The sequence below is a fragment of the Oreochromis aureus genome, linkage group 20 (assembly GCF_013358895.1).
Source record: "Oreochromis aureus strain Israel breed Guangdong linkage group 20, ZZ_aureus, whole genome shotgun sequence".
Classification (NCBI taxonomy): Eukaryota; Metazoa; Chordata; class Actinopteri; order Cichliformes; family Cichlidae; genus Oreochromis; species Oreochromis aureus.
The window spans coordinates 13,016,624-13,035,683 of NC_052961.1; the positions used below are offsets into that span (position 1 = coordinate 13,016,624).

The window sequence follows — 19,060 nt, forward strand, 5'->3', positions numbered from 1 at the left end:
ATTTGCCATATTTTCTTTCAAATAAAACAAAAATCCTCCTAAATTTACTTGTTTTTATGGGAAATTTAGCAATTTTATTCTTGTAAATTAAAAGAAAATCTCATATATCTTATTTCTCCCTAAGTTGCTAGTTTTTTTTTTCCCTCAAGCATTTTCCTTTTTTTTTCTTATTTGTTTCTTGTACACCATCCTAATAATTTTTTAAAATCTAAATCCAGGTTTTTCTCTGTTTTGACATGTTATGTTTTTTCAAAATATGTATATTTTCAAATATATCTTTGCCTTCAGTTTTGGCAGGTGTTGGCCATTTCATTTCTAAGCAAGTTTTTTTCTTCAAACCTCAGCACCTAAACACAGCCCCTCTATTTTTTTTTAAATTATTTTATTTTTGCCTTAAGCTGCACCAATATGCCATAAAGGGATACTCTTTATCCCATGGGGGACAATAAATAAATAAAGACCCAAACATTTTTATTCTTATAAAACTCTATGAGCCCAAAGCATTTTTTATTTTTTATTTTTTGAGATCTGACAATCTGAGAGAATATTTGGGTATTTATGAATTTTGTATTTGGGTTCTGGGGCTGTGGTAAATTTATTGATGTAATTTCAGAGATTTGAATTATTTCCTCTTTCACTATAGTACTATTGGAAATGTTATTACATTAAGCTTTGAGTTTTGTTTGTATTCCTGTGTTTCTCGGTAGGATAAAGCTAAACAAACGAACCCTGTGCCTTTAAATAACCCGGAAGTAGAAATTGTCGCTGAAGCGGATATTATCGTGAGGCGGAGGTCAGAAGTTCTCTCTCACAGCCATCTTGGATATAACGTCCTGAGTTGGTGAGTGTCTCCGCTGATAATCCAACATCATCCAGCTGTTTTTCACTCAGTCCCACCTGAATCAAAGGGTTGGTGTGTTTATTTAGTGTAGGGCTGTTATATCCGTACAACTATTACCGCTGTGTGAGCTCTCTTCTCGGTGATAAATGTGTCGTTGTGCCGCTGATTACCGGCTCAAAATGGGGGAGCATGATGTCTTGCAGTCCGCTCACAGCCTGTCAGGGCCACAGTGAGTTAGGTGGCCTGAGATGAGGGAGACATTTGAGTGACAACAAGTAGGTCACTTTAAAGAGGGTGAATTTGGAGGAAAATGCGGTAGACTAGGTTATTAGCGGTGAGCTTCGCCATGCTGAGGCTAACTTGAGCTAACACTGAGCCTGCGGGCTAAAGCATGGGTTCATTATGGCCTGGTCAGCCAGTTATGACAACTTCAAGTCGGTGTATTAACCGTCACTTATGTGGGGGAGCTCATATGTCCCGACCTATGTAACTAACTAAATATCTAATCCTTATTTTTCTCCGCAGCAACTATGCCTGGTGAAGCCACAGAAACGGTCCCAGTCACCGAACAGGAGATGCAGCAGCCTCAAGTCGAGACTGGTTCGTATATTTTTGGCTTTTTCACAACCTGCATGCAGTACTACATTTTAGAGAGTGGGGTTCTGGATGAGAGGCTCGGGGTTTAGGGAGTTAACTCAGCTGGCAGGACCCTGAGTTGACGTAACAGGTGACTCACCAGCTGTGTGTTGGGGACGTCCGGCCCTAAAACACAGTTAATACGTGTGTTTGGAGCAGAATGTATGCCCACACTGAGGGGATTTGCGGCAGTAAACGCTAATCCAGGACCCCTTTCTTTCATTTAAACACAGGCTCACAAATGCGTGTGGTGACTTGCACTGATAGCTGGATTTGGGACACAATGCATGGTGTTGATTGTGGTTTTCCATGTGCACGATGAATGCCTTGAAAACCCACTAGGTGTGACAAAGTAGTGGCATTGTGTGTTGTGTAATTAATTTCATGTGACATTACAATTTTGCTTTAGCAGCACTTTATAAACCATCTATTTTCATTGAATAGAACTGTGGATTTAAGAACACGTTATACTCGTTTAGGGCAGGTTGTCTGCAGCATTAGTACGTTGTTAAATCTGCAGTTTAAATGAATGAGTCTGTAGCCTCAACAGAAGTCTATGCAATTTCCTGTTGTTTACAGCAATTTGATAAACAGAAGTGCATTATATGCTTGAGTAAATTTAGCCCCACTTGAGAAATGTTTTTTTTTTAGTTTTTTTTTTATTATTACCTCTGTCCCAGTGGTTTTATTGTGGAAGACACAAATATTTTTGGTGGAAAGCAGTGTAGGTTTTTACTGCAAAATTTTTGCCACATATCAAACAGAGTTTGGCCTCTGACTAAAGAATGCGCATGATGCATCAAATTGCAGAAGAAGAAAAAGGCTCAGAAATTTGACTTGGACTGAAAAACCCAGACATTACAGCACAGACTTTAATGATGGTAATAAATCTGTTTGGTAGTATTGTAAAACATAAAAACTGAGTAGGACAATAGGACTGTGAAACTGTATCTAGTTTCCTCATAATGCTAATCAAATATTCTGCCAGTGTAGATCTGTACCATATTTCTCATTTTCACATCTCTGACAACGCATGTAGAAGTCCTTGAGTCCACCATGAACAGACCGGTTTAATTCTTGATGGCCACGCAATATTATGCAGTGCAGTCACTCACTACAGCAGGGATTCAATGCACTACTGCAAATTCCACTAAAAGAATTTTGAAAGTTAGTTTGTATGCTTTACACTAAGCCAGGGGTGTCCAACTCCAGTCCTCGAGAGCTACTGTCCTGCAGCTTTTAGATGCATCCCTACTCCAACACAGCTGAATCAAATGGTTGGATTACCTCTTCAGCATGCCATCAAGTTTGGAAAAGGCCTGGTAGCAAGCCATTCATTTGCTTCAGGTGTGTTGAAACAAGGATGCATCTAAAAGCTGCAGGACAGTAGCTCTTGAGGACTGGAGCCGGATACCCCTGCACCAATCCATTTTCACCAGAAAAAGGAGAAAAGGCAATTATAGTTATCTGGTGGTGTTGTAAGTCAGAGGTTGTTGATGGATTTGCTGTAAAAGCAATGAAAACTGTTCAGACTACATCACAATTCTTTCTCCATTTGTATCTTAAAAATTCTCGAGCTTCACTTTTTCTTTTTTAAAAGAATGTACAGCAGTGTTATTTTAAGAGTTCAATTGTATGCCACAACATTGAGTATTAAAATTATGATTAATGCGTCTATAGACAACTTTATTCATATACTACAGTTGGATTGAGAGCTCATGATGGGTGTGTGTGTGTGTGTGTGTGTGTGTGTGTGTGTGTGTGTGTATAAAGTTAAATGATACAAGAAGTGCATCATTACCCTATTTTTTGGGGGGGGGACTTTTGTTTTATAGGGAAATCAGACATGGTTTTGCTGAAAGCATTTGGTCAGATGACATAGAATGACTCAACATATGTTGATAGAGTGCTCAAAAAAGCTCAAAATACATTGATCTCAATTATGTTCCAAAGTTATACATTAAAAAAAAAAAAAAAACGCCATCTCATTGCAACAAATTCAAATGAATACTACTTTATTTCTAACTTTAAGTCTGTTGGTAACTTTTTTTGGACACTATGTAAAATACAGAATTGTAATTTTCATAGTGGTTGGATTTGTTATTTACTCTTTATCCATGTAATTTGATGTTGGTAAAGGACTAAGAGTAGCAAAGGTAGCTTTGTGCATTTATTTGAACTTTGAACATGCAGATTTAAGACAACAAAAGAGTGATGCTGCACTGCAGTCTTATTGTACTGCCATGATCAGTTTGGACTAGAGGGACCAATGTGACATTCATAGGAACACAAATTAACCATTGGCTGGAAAGGTGTAGTGGCTGAAGCTTTAGACTGGGTGAGTTCTGGATATTGTTCAAGATAAAAGCTGTCAGGTAATTAACAGAGACACATTTCATAGTAATGTTGCCTGTAGATCTGCTACTGCTGCCTGTACTGCTCTCCTCTTGGTATAAGAGTACTTTTGAATTAGTCAAGAAATGCTACTGAAGCAGTCAAGTGATCTCGTTCAGCGCTTTCTGAAGTGCAGTCCTGTATATCGAGTCTTACACTGTGAATTGACATACTGCTGTTTCCTGTCACATTTGGACACTGCATGTATTTTAGGACTTGAGCACAGTTTTTGTTTTTTTGTTTTGTTTTTTTTAGCATATTTAACAACAAAAAACTGGGCCGATTCCTGCATTGCTGCAACTTTCTCACATACACAAATTCTTCTTCACGTGTGGAGCACAATTTTTTTTTTTTTTTCTTTTTTTTCTCCTTGTCGTGTTGAAGCTCGTAGTCTTGGTCCTCAAATCACCACGGTGAATGCCCTACACCCCGTCACAATGTTCTTAGTATTGAATGAATTTCCTCCTGTGATAGCTGTTTCCACTGCGAGCAAGGCAATCCCACTGGAGAACCCCCCAGAAACCTCTGCTCAAGCTAAAGAGAGAGCCTCTGCAGAAGAAGCTCACAGTCAGGCTACCTGTGACCAAGCAAATGGTGTAGCTGCGAACCAAGAAGTGACCAGGGAAATGGAAGCAAGCGGGTTGAACCCAATAGCTTTCTCACAGCAAGGGCTCACTGCTGAAGTAGCAGGAGCTTCAGCTGGTTTGGCACCTCTCAATGAGTCTTTGCAATCTGCTGATGCTGTGAGTGTTTCTTCAGAGTTGCATATTTGTGAAGGAGCAGTTACTGCTGGAGAGGAAAGTCAGTTCTTCATTTCAGCCGAAGAATTGACCACCCAAGAGGTTATGCTGACTTCTGAAGAACAGTCAGGAGTACCTGGAGAAAAAACCTCAGCTGATCCTAAGCTTTGTACTTCTGAAGATGGGAAGGCCAGAGATGATGCGGAGACTGTGGTAGAAGGTTTAAAGAATATGTGCTTGGATGCAGCTCAAGATGGAGTAGATGCCGGTGACGTGAGCATCACCGTGGATACTCAAAATGAAAATGTTGACAAGACGGAGCCTGTAATACTTCTGTCCGAGGTCATTCAGTCAAAGGATGCCGCTAAATCTGAAGCCCAACCTGTTTCCACCCGCCACCTTTCAGGTTGGTTTATGTTCTGTGAAACCAGGATCACATTAAACACCTCTTATTTACTTTTGTATTTATGATTTATTTGGTCCCGACCTTTTCAATACATCTTGTTGGTGAGATTTTCTATTCAGCATGTGGTCATGATGACATTTTACACTAAGGTGCCAAGTAGCTTGAGGCTGCTGGCTTTTTGTAAGGGAGAGTTTCAATTTTTGGGAAGTATATCATAATTGACATAAAGTGTAGTTATTCTTTGACTTGTTTTGATACAGTGTACTGTCCTTTTTTTACCATCCTTTTTATGGCTTTTTACAGATTTGTTTGCCTAAAGTGTAGTTTTTAAAAAATTATGGTAATTCTAATGTATAATTATGACCCATTTCAATAAAAACTTGGATTGAATTGGGTTAGTTTGTTTTGCCTGGTGTTTGCTTTTACTGGACGTACCAGTTCATTGGTGCTGTTTGTGTTGCGTGATTTTGTAAAATGTGCGTCTACACTAAATATAGTTTTTCAGTGTGGAAGTAAAAAGTGTCTTGTACATTTTGAGTGGCTGTTTGCATCCAACTCAGGGGAGGTATGCTTTTTTTTTTCTTCTTTTTTTTTTTCCTAACCCTAAGCCAGAAGATTGGGTCTTGATTTGACCATTTAACCTGCATGAGAAAGACTTCCAATATCAAAACAAAAGGAAAACTTGAATCTTTTTCTGTTCAGCTACACCTCCTGCCCCAGCTTCCTCCCAGCAACCTGAGGCAGCTTCAGGCCCTGCTAAGCCCAAAGGCAAAAATGCCAAGAGTGCACAGGGTGCCTCTGCCCCAAAGGCTGTCCCCGGCAGAAGAAAGCGTTCCTCTATGTCTGCCTCTTCCTCTTCTCCTACCTCGCCAAAATCGACTCCCTCCTCTACTCCATTGTCACCTTTGCCATCTCCCCTTGCTGCCTCACCTGGCAGCTCCTCTGCTAATCAGGGTAACCGTTTGGGCCCAAAAGTTGTCAAGGCTGGCAAACAGGGTAAGGCTAGAAAGGGAGAGGCATTTGTGCCTGCTCCTGTACCCGAGTGCAAGGCCACAGGAGTTGATGAAAAGCCAACAGAGCCTAGCCTTAAGCATAATGTAGCTGATGATGCTAAACCTGCCCTGAGTGAGACAAAAACCCCATCACCAGGTGCGACTAAGGCTGATGCAGTGCCACCTGCTTTTAAAGTTACCTCAAAGCCTGCTGTTGCAGCACCAGTATCATTTTCAGATACTATTGCCTCTAGTCCTCCTAAGTCAGTTGATGGTAAAGCAACCTCATTGAAAAATGCTCCACTTATTGCATCTGTTGACGATGAGCTCCCTCCCCTTATCCCACCTGAGAAGCCAGTTAAAATGCCAGCTTGTGCATCTCCTGTTGAGAAACAAGGTACAAAGCCTGCTTCATCTCCTAAGCCTAATGCTGAGAGCTGCAGTTCTGCTCCTGTTGAGGCTACAAAGACACCACTTAAACCAAAGGCAGACAAGCCAAAGCCTGTTAAGGTTGCTGAAGCAGCAACCCCAGTAAAATCAGCTCCCACTGAAGTTACTAAGGTGTCTTCTGAAATATCAGCTGTAGCTGATGTCGCTAAACAAGCTCCTGTCAAAGCTCCTAAAGCAGGTTCCAAGACTAAAGCAGCAAACCCTGGCAAAGTTGAGGAGGTTGTGGTGGAAACCCCAAGCAAGCCTGCTCCTACCCAGACTGCTAAGCCAGCTCCTGAGGCCAAAACTGCTTCTGTTGAGGCTGCTGACAAAGCTCCTAATAAAACTAAACCGCCTGCCAAGGAAAAACCTGCTCCTGCAGAAACTAAGCCAGTAGCTGAGGCCAAACTTGTGCCTACTGAGACCACTAAGCAGGCAGCGGCCGAGGCCAAACCTGCTCCCATAGAGGCCAGTAAGCCAGCAACTGTAGACAAAGCCTCAAATGTAGCTAAACCACCCGCGAAGGCCAAACCGGCTCCCCCAGAGAGTGCGAAGGCAGCGGCCGAGGCCAAAGCGGCTCCCCAGAGCCGAGGCCAAACCGGCTCCCCAGAGAGTGTGCAGCGGCCGAGCAGCGGCTCCCAGAGAGGCCGAAGGCCAAACCGGCTCCCCAGAGACTGCTAAGCCAGCAGCACCGAGGCCAAACCGGCTCCCCAGAGACTGCGAAGGCAGCCCCCAGAGACTGCTAAGCCAGCGGCCGAGGCCAAACCGGCTCCCCCAGAGACTGCTAAGCCAGCGGCCGAGGCCAAACCGGCTCCCCCAGAGACTGCTAAGCCAGCGGCCGAAGCCAAACCTGCTCCTTCAGAGACTGCTAAGTCACTGATTGAAGCCAACTCTACAACCACAGAGGCCACTAAGGCAGCCAAATGTCCCTCCAAGAAGACACCTAAGCCAGTGGCTGAGGTCAAATCTGTCCCCAACAAGGTTCCTAAACAAGCTGAAGAGATTAAAACTGCAGCTCCTAAGGCTGCAAAGCCAGATGCAGAGGTCAAGTCTGCACCTGCTGATGTTAACAAGATAGCTGCAGCACCTAAGCCAGCTGAAGATGTCAAGCCAGCCAAAGTGGTGGATGTTAATGCAGCACCAGCTGAGGTTGCTAAACCTGTAAAACCAGTTGCAGACCCTTCACCTGCTCCCTTAAAGCCCACTCCAGTTGAGCCTGCTGTTCCTAACCCAGCTCCCCGTAAACTCACGTTTGCTGAGGCAGTTGCAAAACCTGCCCCTGTTAAACCTGAGGTTGAGTTAATTACTTCAACTCCTCCTCAACCTGTCTCGCCACCCAAACCTGCCCCCACACCTGCTAAAACCCCAGCCAAGATGGAGCCTGTGAACGACAAGAACGACAATGGTATTTCCTCCTTTCTCTCCTCTTGTGCCATCTGTTTGTTTTGGTTTTTTCCCCCACCTGTTAGCGTTCTGAAAGATGTTCAGATGCTTAAATATGCCTTTCTCTTACAAAGGTTAGCTTACGAAATAAAAATTAGGTTTGCTTTAGATGCTAAAATATAAGATGCTATTAGATTTTGGCAAGTGTGCTCCTGGTTTTGGAATGCATTAGTTCTGTTGGGTACTGTTTGTCTAAAATGTAGTGCAGGTCAGGGCTGGTATTGTCATGTGTTGTCTAATCAAGTTTGGAAATGGCTTTTTTGGCCGGAAAAAGATTGTTTTCAACAAAGTCCTGAGGAAAATTACTATAATGGTAATAAGATGCCAGAAAATGTGCTGTTTTGAATTGAAGTACTTTGTTCCACAACATTGGTGCAGCTTACCTTCAGATTAACTTTCAGGTGTACACATGTAACCTAAGTGGCACATTGTGACAGTTTCTCTCTCTTGGTGGTCTCTGCAGGATCCGGCACTGAGTCGGACAGCGACGACTCAGTCCCTGAGCTGGAGGAACAGGACTCTGCACAGACACAGACACAGCAAGCTCAGGTGAGACTTGTCTGGTTTATTGTTATCACTGGTATAGATGTCCGTCATTGACTCTTCACTGATGATTTACACAGTGACTTTCGTTCTTCTGAGCCTACTGAAGCCAGCCTTTCTGTCCTGAGAAGAGATGAATATAAAACGTATTTAATTGCTGATTCTGCATTTACTCGTTGGTGTAAAACACTTAATGTAAATTCTACTTTAGCTTGCAGCTGCTGCCGAAATAGATGAGGAACCTGTCAGCAAAGCCAAACAGAGCCGCAGTGAAAAGAAAGCACGAAAGGTAACAGTCCCAGTTCACTCAGTGCTCTATAAACATTCTGCTGTACATCTAAAGATTAGATTTGGTAAATTTACTTCCATTTCTTTCAGGCAATGTCAAAGCTTGGTCTCAGGCAGGTAACAGGAGTCACTAGGGTCACCATTCGCAAGTCAAAGAACATCTTGTTCGTCATCACCAAACCAGACGTCTACAAGAGCCCTGCATCAGATACATACATCGTCTTCGGGGAAGCTAAGGTAACGCGCCAACAGCAATACCAGTTGTCAGGGTTTGTCAGTAGAGCTGCTGAGTGTGTGTGTAGTCTTAGCTTTCTGTAATGCAGGCAAATGGATTCCATCACCGCGTTTATAAGCTAAATAGTTTTTGCTAAATGATGTGCTGACCTCTTTTAACTTCCTCACTGCTTTCCTCAGATTGAAGATCTTTCCCAGCAAGCCCAGCTGGCCGCTGCAGAAAAATTCAAGGTACCAGGAGAAACTGTATCAAACGTCCAAGAAAACACACAGACGCCAACAGTACAGGAGGAAAGCGAAGAAGAGGAGGTGAGATGCAGCTTAGTCAAGTGAAGATGGGCATGGCTTTGTGTTGGAGAGATGATTAATGTTTGCATTGATTATTTTCATAGGTTGATGAGACCGGAGTTGAGGTCAAGGACATCGAACTCGTCATGTCACAAGCCAACGTGTCGAGGGCGAAGGCTGTACGCGCCCTGAAAAATAACAACAACGACATCGTCAATGCCATCATGGTGAGATTTTAACTTTATCTATCAAAACAATTTAAACACTTTACTCTCCAGCGCTCTTAAGTGATGATTTAACACAGTGACTTTCGTTCTTCTGAGTCATATGAAGCCAACATTTCTGTCCTGAGAAAAGAGCAAAGCTTTAAAATTATATCAGCTAATATTTACACATCCACTGACTTTTACTTTTGCTGCTTTGCAGGAGTTGACGATGTAATGGGGACCCTGTCGACGAAGAGTTGACAAAAGGTTGCTGATTTAATCCAAACTCATTTATACAATTTATACCCAAGATGGAAATAAAGTTGTGGCTTGATGAAATTAAATTTTGTTTCGTTTGTGGTTCTTTAGTGGGGAAAATGGAGCTCTGCTGTATGAGCAAGTGTAATTATTAGTCTGGTTAAGGCTGAGATAGTCACAATCCTAATCTGGAAAATGTATATATGTAGTGTGGGTTCATTCACGGATTTTTATTCAGATGTTTCTTACTAAGGCCCAGGATACAGACTGCAGGTTAGATTTAAAGCTGTTACAGTGCTAACAGCACAGAGCTATAATTGAGACACTAGTTTTATTTTTAATGTTGTTTTGCAGTAAAAAATCTGAAAACTTGTGTAGAAGAATGGTGGTTTTTTGTTTTTTCAAGTGGGGGATGTGGATTCCAGCTCTAAGAAAACTGTAGATCTCTCCATGTTTTGTGGACTTTGTGTAAGACTGAAGGTATCACATTGTTCTAGGAAAAAATAAAACGGATAAATCTGAAATGACTCGATGCATAACTTCTCATTTGTTTAGGAAATTGCACAAAATGACAGTGAGTACTTTTGTCTGATCTAAAAGGATTTAAGGAAATTTTTCAGGAACTGCTGACAGTTTCATTTGAGACAACTATAATCAAATTTGTATCTGGTTATGTTATTTCTACTTTGTGAATAGTGTTTTAATGTGAAATCAATGAGGTAGAACTGTTAAATTATTATTATTGTTATAGTAGAGTACCAATATGTTGGGCGCCTCCTGGGTGTGTCCTGCTGGGAGGCCAATGCGTAGACCCAGGACACGCTGGACGGGTTTTTGTCTCTTGGCTGCCCTGTGAACACCCCTACTTTCCCCTTGAAACCCCAGAGGGGCTGGCTGGACAGAGATGCTCTGGGTTTCTCTGCTTAGGCTGATGCCCCCACAACCCGACCCTGGATAAGCAGAAGAAAATGAAGTATAGCTAAAAGTAGTTGGTGATTGCAGAAAAAATGCTGTAAAATTATACTTAAAGCATAGCTGAATTAGCTTGCAGATGACTACCAAGTCACTGACAGACTGAGCAGTGATTATTATGGTTGATATACATTCACCAGTGTTAGGTACACCTGTCCAACACAATATTTCATCACGCCAAGTGCATGGCAGCTCAGTGTATTTAGTTATGTAGATGTGGTCAGTGAGCCCATGACATTTTAACTGAGCATCAGATAGGGATAGAAAGGTGAATTAAGTGACTTTGAATGTAGCATTTCAGTTAAAAACTCAACATGCAACATTCAGATGCTAGGCCTGCCTCAGTTCTGGTTGGCAGGGTTGTTGTGATGGTGTGAGCATATTGTCTTGCCACACTCTGGGTCCAGTTAAGCATTGTTTAAACACCACAGCCTACCTATTGATGCTGACTGCGTCTATCTCTTTATGACTACAGTGAACCCATCTTCTGATGGTAGCTTCCATCAGGATAACACGCCATATCATAAATTAGATCATCCACACTGGGTTCTTTTGGTTTGTTTTTTGTTTTTTTTACATAACTGTACATTCACCACACTCAAATGGCCACCACAATCACCAGATAACAACCCAATACAGCACCTCAGGGATTCATATCAAGTTACCTAACTGGTGATCTTGCACTGACAACATTTGTAACTATTTAAAGACTAAAATTAAAATATACAAAATCATTAGTTCTAGGAGCCATGTATAAGTTACATCAATGTAAAAAGATACGTAATAAAAAATCAAAGACAATTCTAATATTGTATTAATGTTTTTAAAATCCAGCTTTCTTAAACACTAAATATGTTTATATTATAGTTTGTTAGAAACAAACCTAAATTTAGGGTATATAATGAAAGTAAACTAGGTTTGAAAGATTAATCCCATACAAGGTTAAATACAGAAATTATAACCTGATAAAGTTCCAAAGGCTTTTTTTAACTGAGAGAAAGGCTGCTTGATTTGAAAGGAAACTGCATGTTTAAAAAGCAAGATGAAAACATCCCATTCATAATCTCATCCTATAATCATCATAGCACATGTTTGCATGTTCCCTATCTTCCCCTAGATGAGTAGACCAATCTTGATATAGCTTTGCACAAAGACAGAGTAAGACACTGTGATTGCTCTCGTATATATGGCTTATACAAAAATTCTAAACAAATCCCACGATGGTACTGTACCATCCTGGCACTGTTATTTACCAGCTGTGGAGCCAAGGTCATGCTGGCGATGGGCAAAAGGTGGATGTGACTCCAGGGAGGCTATGCTTTCAGCCACACATCCATATCTCCACCCAGCTGAGCACCTATAGGAGATTTCAGAGTGAGGTGTTAGCTTTTCAAGGCCATCATCAAAACACCTTTTGGGTTAATGGTGCTCCATGGTGCTTGGTTTTGTTTCCTTTACTTTTTATCTGTACCTCACAGCATAACTATAGACTTTTGCTGCTTTTCCAGCAGCACAGTCCCAGTGCTTGTGCTACTGTTGAACAATTTCAACATTTGAATTAGCCCGCATTTCGACATTTTAAACCGATTACAGGGTATTATAAGCAGAAATCGGAGGATTCCCATGGTAAGAAAATCGCAGAATTCGTGAGTAGCCAATCATTGGTGAATTTTTTTGTGGTAGCCCTTCCCATGATCGGTGACGTCAATGGTTCCACTTTTTCAATAAAACGCGTTTATTTTACCTGCTTTCTTTTCCCAGCTGTGATTTATATGCAAGATTTTATAAACAGAAAAAAAATGTTGGAATGTAATGTATTTGATATAATGTTGCAACCAGTATCCAGTTTTCTAGACTGTGTTATCAACTTCAGATCATTCTTTGAAAAGGTTGAAGACTTCAAACCCTGCTTTACTCGTTTGACCGCCGTACTCGGTGTTCACCGTTTTTTAAAAACAAAACAAAAACAAAACTCATTATGTATTATTTATCTTTTAGTCTTTTTTATGTAAAGTACTAAAAACGTCTTAACAAAATTGTGTGTTGCTGTTGTTTTGCAGCTTTGGGGGGCTTTTTTTGCGGAAATACTTAGAACTGGTTGTGGGTTTTACACTGCCACCATGTTGGTAAAAAAAAAAAAAAGAAAAAAGGAAAAAAAAAGAATATTCATACTAAAACTATTCATGTCTTTTTACATGTTTTTAATTCTATATTTTTTATTGTATTTATTTTCTGTCTGTTTTATTTTTCCTTGAGCACATATTAACACAGATTATAATAAAGTAAAATTGTCGGGATATTAGGGCCGTAGGTGTTTAGACACTTTTTCTTTTTAAATATTTGTTTATTTAAACCACTTAAATTAAACCTGAAAGTGACCTACATCTTGCTTGATTTAAAAACAACTGTGGTGGCAAAATAAAAATAAATCAATTAAAAAAAACCGTCACAGTATTTACGGATCTATCTGTAATTTAATATTTTTGCATGCATTTGAGTTGCTAGTTGCAGTTCAGTACATACTACAAGGATCCTGCAGCTTCTTAAAATTGTTCATAAGCCTGGGTAAACCGTTTGAGGTGCTCGAACCGGAGTCAGGTTGTAGTGGCTTGCTATAGTAGTCTGCCTCTCTCAGATCACTCGCAGCTGTGGCTGAAAGCTCTAGAAACGTCTAGTGCGCTCGGAGTGCGTCAGCACTGCTATTCCGATCCTGGGATACGCAACAAGATCCGGAGTAGAGTCCAGGGGCTAGAGGCGTTTGCTTTGGCCGTGTGTTGGGCGGTATTCCTTCTTGTTTTACAGGCGCCACCGATCTTTTTCACGGGGCTGTTTTATCTGCGATAAAGAAGTTCACTTCACACCGAGACATGTAAGTTGTGGGCAGGGTACGTAAAGGCGCAGTGGAGGGAAAGTGCGATAGTACAGGCTGAATGACTAGCTAGCTTTAGCAGCTTGAAACATGCTGTTGGAAAGGCGGGAGGGTGGCATGGCCTCAATGAAGTAGGGACTCAGCGTGACTCGCTGCCTTACAAACCGGGTAAAACCTCACAGTGTATCGGCATGGCTAATATAGCAGACCCCTTTAGCCTTCATTGCCGAAAGAGTCGGTTTCTTTTAGCTGTAGCATGGGTCAGGTGTACCGCATGGCATGACTAGCGTAGCGGCACCGCTGTTAGCTTGGCTACAGGAGGCTTCATTTAGACTTCTGGAAGGCTAAGAGCAGATTAGCATCGGATCTGCGGCAAGATTTCAGATTTGTAAAGAAAATCAGACTCCATCAGTGGTTTTCTTTGGGCGGTAACGATGTTTAAAGCTAGCTACCCCACACTGCATTGAGGATTCCTAAGAGGATTTAGCTAATGAGACAGTCACTACAATGCTAAGAGAGCAGTAAACATACCTGTAGCTTCCATGCAAAGACCAATTAAGCAATGGATACAGGTCAGCCAGTCTCATGCATGTGTTCTGTAAAACTACTTGAGGTGGAAGTGTGTGGTAATGAAGCCAAATATACTCATCATTTAATTTGTATCCATTGGGAAAAAAAAAAAAAAAAAAAGCACATGGCTTTTCTGTTCATCCCTCATGTTCAACGTTAGAGGAGCTTTTCAGAACTTGTCATACTACTAGATCACATTAAGTAAAGTTAGCAGCACTGGCTCACATTATACCCTAAAGACTTAAAATTTGAGAAGTGCCCCCCCCATCCACAACAACTTGTAAATGTGACTTGTCACAGTTTAGTATCCACAGATGTTTCACTCTTGATACTGGAGCAGTGTGTGTAACTCGATGCTCTTTACAGCAACCTGACACAAAGGAGGTTTGATAGCAGGCTGTCTTGTCTCTTCACCAGCACTCGGATTATTTATTGTGGGGTTTTTTTTGTTTGTTTGTTTCATTGAAGTTGTTTTCAAAGGCTTGAAAAACTGAACTTTTAAAGGATAAAAGTGAGTTTCATGCTTTTTCTTCTTTTCTCATGTCCTTCATTTTCTTAAAGGCATCCAGCGACTGCCAAGTGGTACGACAGGAGGGACTCTGTTTTTATAGAGTTCTGTGTAGCAGACAGCAAAGATGTTAAAGTCAATTTTGATAAAACAAAGTGTGGTTTCAGGTGAGTTTTCCTAATTCTGGCTACATTTATCTGTACATTTCTTGTTGGACCGTCTCTTATATGGTGTATTTATAGTGAGTATGTGTCTTTGTTCCCTGCAGCTGTCTTGGAGGAACTGACAATGTGAAGCACGAGAATGAAATAGACCTTTTCGACGCCATCGATGAAAATGTAAGTTGTACTGACCGCTTTCAAAAATGCTATAAAACATTTATTCACTGCACGCAACGCAGGAGTGACCGTGCTCTGTTTAAACCTCGACCCAGGAATCCAAACACAAACGCACAGACCGCTCAGTGTTGTGCTATCTACGAAAAGCGCAGCCAGGGAAGGCGTGGCCGAGGCTAACGAAAGAGAAGGCGAAGGTCTGCCACACATGAGCACATCTGAAAAATATTCAAATTTAAGCAACGACAGCAATTTTTAAAAAAATGTTGATTTTGTTTCCACAGCTGAGTTGGCTCAGTGTCGACTTTAACAACTGGAAAGACTGGGAGGACGACTCAGATGAGGAGATGGGCAACTTCGATCAATTCTCAGATGTAAGCGTTTTGATAAAATCATTCTTTATATTTGAAAAATACTTAATTAAAAAACACTTTTCACGTAGTGAGGCTAATACAAAGCTTTAATACAGACAGTTTCAAATTGAACCAGCAAAAGAAACATAGCAGGAATTAGCTAAGTTTTAAATTGTACACTTTAATGAAGACAGATATAGGGTAACTGACTGTAAAAATACTTTTTTTCCCCTGCTTTTTATTTTTTTAGTCTAAATAAACTCAGCTAAAGCCAACAAATGCCAGAGACATAGAAAGTAGCCCTCTCTTTTCTCTTCCAGTCATATGTCATCCTCCTAAAAACAGTAGGTTTAGGCCGACTTTTGCAGATTCTAGTCTCGACTCTTCCAGGTGAAAAGTCCTGTACTTTAACCTACTTCCCCACATGACCTTCAACATACTTTATACTACTTATCAGATCTGCATAGGCTGAAGTCTCCCATCATCTGCACGTTTTTGTTTTTTTTTTAAATCTAAAAACGTGACTCCTATGTGCAATTGGGTGAAAGGTTATTTTATTACTAGTGTGTTTAATAACGACAGAAATCTGTTGACTACCCGTGTCTGTAAATGATAAACTAAACACGTTGTTCCTGCTCTGCTATTGCCAACATTAAAGTGGAACCATTGTGCTAATGTTCGGCCATATGTACTGTTACAATGGTGGATGCTGGTGAATGGTCATATTAAACAAAGTTTCAAATAATGAGGTCAGCAGATTTTCAGGTTCTTCCTGTTTGTTAAACATCAAAGCTTCAAACTGCTCTAAATACCCAGTTTTAGTTGTTTTATCTACTCTTGAATCTTTATGAATTCACTGAGAGAGGTTAAGTCTAAATAAATATAGGGCGTCCACCCAGGAAGCGATTTGCTCATCATGTATTGGTCTGTCACTGTTGGTTGCTAGTGGACATTCCAGGCTCCAGTTGCCTAGGTAACCCTGTAAAGTATTTACAAACCTGTCATACATTAATCAGCAGTATCCCCAGCTCTCATTGGTACTCGCTTCAGTCGCTCACCTAGAAGTTGGGAAAAGTAACTTTGGACTCACCCACTTCCCATTGTTTTTGTTGTTTTGTTTTTTTTAAATATGAATGATCATTTTGAATATGAATTGTGCAAAAGTACTCTGATAGAGTCTAAGACAATAAGGAACCATGTATATATTCATATAAGGGGCTGGAAATAAGTGTAATGGATCTGCTTTTAAAAAAACAAAACTGTTTTGACTGACTAATGCATCCCTCAAATCTAATGTCATGAGGAAGAGAAAAAAAATCAATCTGTCTTCGACTCGTTGGCATTTAAGTAAATGATGTGGCTTTAATTGCTGATCTTATATTGCAGATGATGAACAACATGGGAGGAGAGGATGACCTACCTGATCTAGACGGTGCAGATGATGTAAGACCTCTTCTTCAGTCATCTCTTTGATTGATCTCATATTTATAGATAAGGGAGATTTTAATTGGTGAGACTAGAGGTTATGGATGTAACCTAAGATCGATTTCACTGGTCTCTTATTTTTCTCTTTCAGGATGAATCTGCAGATAGTGACGATGAGAGTAAGTGTTTGAGCTTCTGTAGCATCTACACTTATAGCTGTATTCATTCATTTATTTATTTATTTTTTATCAACTTTTAATGTCTCCTTTTCACTTTGCTTTCAGAAATGCCAGATTTGGAGTAGAAGACCATAAAACTCTGGAGAGAAAACAGAAGAACAGAACAGAGACGACTATTAACAAATGTATATCTTGAAACTGAAGGCAGTGACAAACAACTGTACATAATGAGTCAGTAGCCATATTTAAATCCATAGCCTCAGCTCCAAACCTTTGACCAATCAGTTCACTGAAGGTTGATATGCATGGTATTGTACAGAGCAGCTATCTCCACTTCCATTTGCTGTACTGCACCTTTTGGATATCTTGTTTTACTGTTAAATATTACAACTAAGCACACCTTATTTGTTGGAGGAAAAAAAACTGTATAGTTGTCCTCAACTGAGCAATGTGTGTTAAAGAGATTGACAGTCTGTCTTCAAATGAATTGGTTCAAAGCTGATTAGGCCCAACCATTCCTAATGTTGTGGTTTTTAAGGTAGTCGACCAGTGTAGTTTCTCATGATTTGTTTTTTTGTTTAAAATAATTAGGCAAATTTACCAATTGGGTTCTTCTTCAAGCCTCTCTCATGTGCGGTGAATTAGAGATCCAAGAAGACTGTTTCAGTAGCTTAACCTTCCAACTTACATGTTTCCCTTTACATCTTGTTTAATGCTCGTTAAAAAAAGAAAGAAAGAAAATTGGAATTTTCTGAACTCATTCCTGGCATATTTGCATCTTCCCAGTGATCACCTACTGTACTTTGTTAATCTGAATGAATTCAACATATTGACTATCTCTTTATACCCACCTAACGTGCACACTCGTGTCAGACTGCACAAGTGAGCTGACATGTTTTGCAGCTGGTAAAGCGGCTTGAAAAACGCAGCGGGATGGAACGATACGGCGACATGTAATGACCAAATTATACTTGCACTGTCAATAAACTGTAAGGGGAGACCAGTAATGTTGAATTAGAGTGGGGATTCTTTTTTTATTGTCTACATCTTTCTAATAAACTGTTGAAGAATCATTTTTAAATGCTTTTTATTTTCTTAGATATGAGGCGTCAGGGTTAATGAGTTAGCCTGCCAATGTCACCGGAGTTTTGGGACGACTTCTAATCATTGGAAGTTCAGGCTGTGCAAATTTGGGCTCTTATTTGAATGGAATGCAAATTAATACAGCAGGGATGATGTAATTATACTCTGTCAAGTTTATAATTTGAATGGCTTTTGCCCAACTATAGTAGACTGAGAGAGTTTAATTTTGGGGGATGACTGGGGGCAAATCTCATAAATGCATCAGATTTTTCAAAAATGTTTTCTTTAAAAAGAAAATGCAATGGGGGGAAAACAAATTATGACTTGCCACTTTATTAGGTACACCTGTTTAACTGCTTGTTAATGCAAATGTCCAATAAGCTAATCACATGGCAGGAATTAAGTGCATTCAGGAATGTAGATATGGTCAGGATGCCCTGCTGAAGTCCAAACTGAGCTTCAGAATGAGAGGATTCAAGTGTCAGAGGGATTTTTCTACATAACCATCTTACCATCAAACCAGACCAGTTATAGTTTTGTATTTTCCGATTTTTATTTTAGTTTGTTTTGACTTTTTTTTTTCTCCTTTTAGTTGAGTGTTAGTTTCAAGGGTGGGTTTTGTCATTTCAGTTTTTACTGTATGGAAAATTTTCCTTTTACTTTAGTTTTTATTAGTTAATCTCTTTTTTTTGATATTACTGTATGGAGAACATATATGAGAGGCAAGATTTGGGAAAATCTGTTAAGATATTGCAAAAGAATTTAGAACTTCTTTTGAATGCAGTTAACTCTCACAGTCCTGTAGACATCCAGTAAACCAAAGTCTCACCAAACACTTCCATCAAACACTCATCAGGCAAGAAGTGACAACAAATTTTACCAGATTGACAAAGACTAAAACCAGTTAATTTTCCAACTTCACAAAATGATTTCAGATTTCTTTCTCTTTTTTTAAATTCTAGTTTTACTTTCAGCTATCTAAAATGTTTTTTTTCACATCTAGTTTTAGTTTTTTGTTTTGTTTTAGCTATAACAAACTTACACCACACCATCTTAGGTGATGGTCCG

General features: G+C 40.2%; 3 protein-coding genes, 1 long non-coding RNA gene and 2 other non-coding genes across 7 annotated transcripts; 5 read left to right on the top strand and 1 right to left on the bottom strand.

The window, feature by feature from the left end:
• Nucleotides 1-707: 707 nt before the first annotated feature.
• LOC116310912 (nascent polypeptide-associated complex subunit alpha) lies at nucleotides 708-9,784 on the top strand. 2 transcript variants are annotated; one of them, XM_039603995.1, is made up of 9 exons: nucleotides 708-841; nucleotides 1,367-1,441; nucleotides 4,346-5,017; nucleotides 8,345-8,430; nucleotides 8,636-8,713; nucleotides 8,803-8,949; nucleotides 9,127-9,255; nucleotides 9,339-9,461; nucleotides 9,661-9,784. In XM_039603995.1, exons 2-9 carry the CDS (start codon nucleotides 1,372-1,374, stop codon nucleotides 9,673-9,675), a joined length of 1,320 nt encoding a protein of 439 aa, XP_039459929.1. In that variant the 5' UTR covers nucleotides 708-841; nucleotides 1,367-1,371; the 3' UTR covers nucleotides 9,676-9,784. The 2 variants fall into 2 exon arrangements, with proteins under 2 accessions (XP_039459929.1, XP_031583707.1); XM_031727847.2 differs by lacking the exon at nucleotides 4,346-5,017.
• LOC116310911 (proteoglycan 4-like) lies at nucleotides 5,030-8,338 on the top strand. Its single transcript, XM_039603994.1, has 2 exons — nucleotides 5,030-7,005; nucleotides 7,198-8,338. Exons 1-2 carry the CDS (start codon nucleotides 5,857-5,859, stop codon nucleotides 8,002-8,004), a joined length of 1,956 nt encoding a protein of 651 aa, XP_039459928.1. The 5' UTR covers nucleotides 5,030-5,856; the 3' UTR covers nucleotides 8,005-8,338.
• On the top strand, nucleotides 8,483-8,556 carry LOC116310960. Its single transcript, XR_004198757.1, has one exon. It is a non-coding gene; the product is annotated as a small nucleolar RNA SNORD59 (small nucleolar RNA).
• On the top strand, nucleotides 9,516-9,590 carry LOC116310961. Its single transcript, XR_004198758.1, has one exon. It is a non-coding gene; the product is annotated as a small nucleolar RNA SNORD59 (small nucleolar RNA).
• Nucleotides 9,785-10,478: 694 nt separating the features above from the next.
• On the bottom strand, nucleotides 10,479-13,297 carry LOC120435087. Its single transcript, XR_005609510.1, has 3 exons — nucleotides 13,194-13,297; nucleotides 11,924-12,027; nucleotides 10,479-10,648 (listed from the first exon to the last, which is right to left on the bottom strand). It is a non-coding gene; the product is annotated as an uncharacterized LOC120435087 (long non-coding RNA).
• Nucleotides 13,298-13,381: 84 nt separating this feature from the next.
• On the top strand, nucleotides 13,382-17,990 carry ptges3b (prostaglandin E synthase 3b (cytosolic)). The gene is made up of 8 exons (XM_031727843.2): nucleotides 13,382-13,539; nucleotides 14,671-14,784; nucleotides 14,886-14,955; nucleotides 15,051-15,149; nucleotides 15,237-15,326; nucleotides 16,692-16,748; nucleotides 16,882-16,909; nucleotides 17,015-17,990. Coding segments are annotated over exons 1-8 (480 nt in total). The 5' UTR covers nucleotides 13,382-13,537; the 3' UTR covers nucleotides 17,035-17,990.
• Nucleotides 17,991-19,060: the final 1,070 nt, after the last annotated feature.

Excerpts from the sequence above, each read along its gene's own strand:
- LOC116310912 (XM_039603995.1), top strand. The coding sequence starts at position 1,372 with ATGCCTGGTGAAGCCACAGAAACGGTCCCAGTCACCGAACAGGAGATG. Across the intron at positions 5,018-8,344 it reads TTCCACCCGCCACCTTTCAG|GATCCGGCACTGAGTCGGAC; the intron begins GTTGGTTTATGT and ends TGGTCTCTGCAG. Across the intron at positions 9,256-9,338 it reads AGGAAAGCGAAGAAGAGGAG|GTTGATGAGACCGGAGTTGA; the intron begins GTGAGATGCAGC and ends TTATTTTCATAG.
- LOC116310911 (XM_039603994.1), top strand. The coding sequence starts at position 5,857 with ATGTCTGCCTCTTCCTCTTCTCCTACCTCGCCAAAATCGACTCCCTCC. Across the intron at positions 7,006-7,197 it reads GTGCGAAGGCAGCGGCCGAG|GCCAAACCGGCTCCCCCAGA; the intron begins GCCAAAGCGGCT and ends CCAGCGGCCGAG.
- ptges3b (XM_031727843.2), top strand. Across the intron at positions 14,785-14,885 it reads AAAACAAAGTGTGGTTTCAG|CTGTCTTGGAGGAACTGACA; the intron begins GTGAGTTTTCCT and ends TGTTCCCTGCAG. Across the intron at positions 16,910-17,014 it reads TGCAGATAGTGACGATGAGA|AAATGCCAGATTTGGAGTAG; the intron begins GTAAGTGTTTGA and ends CTTTGCTTTCAG.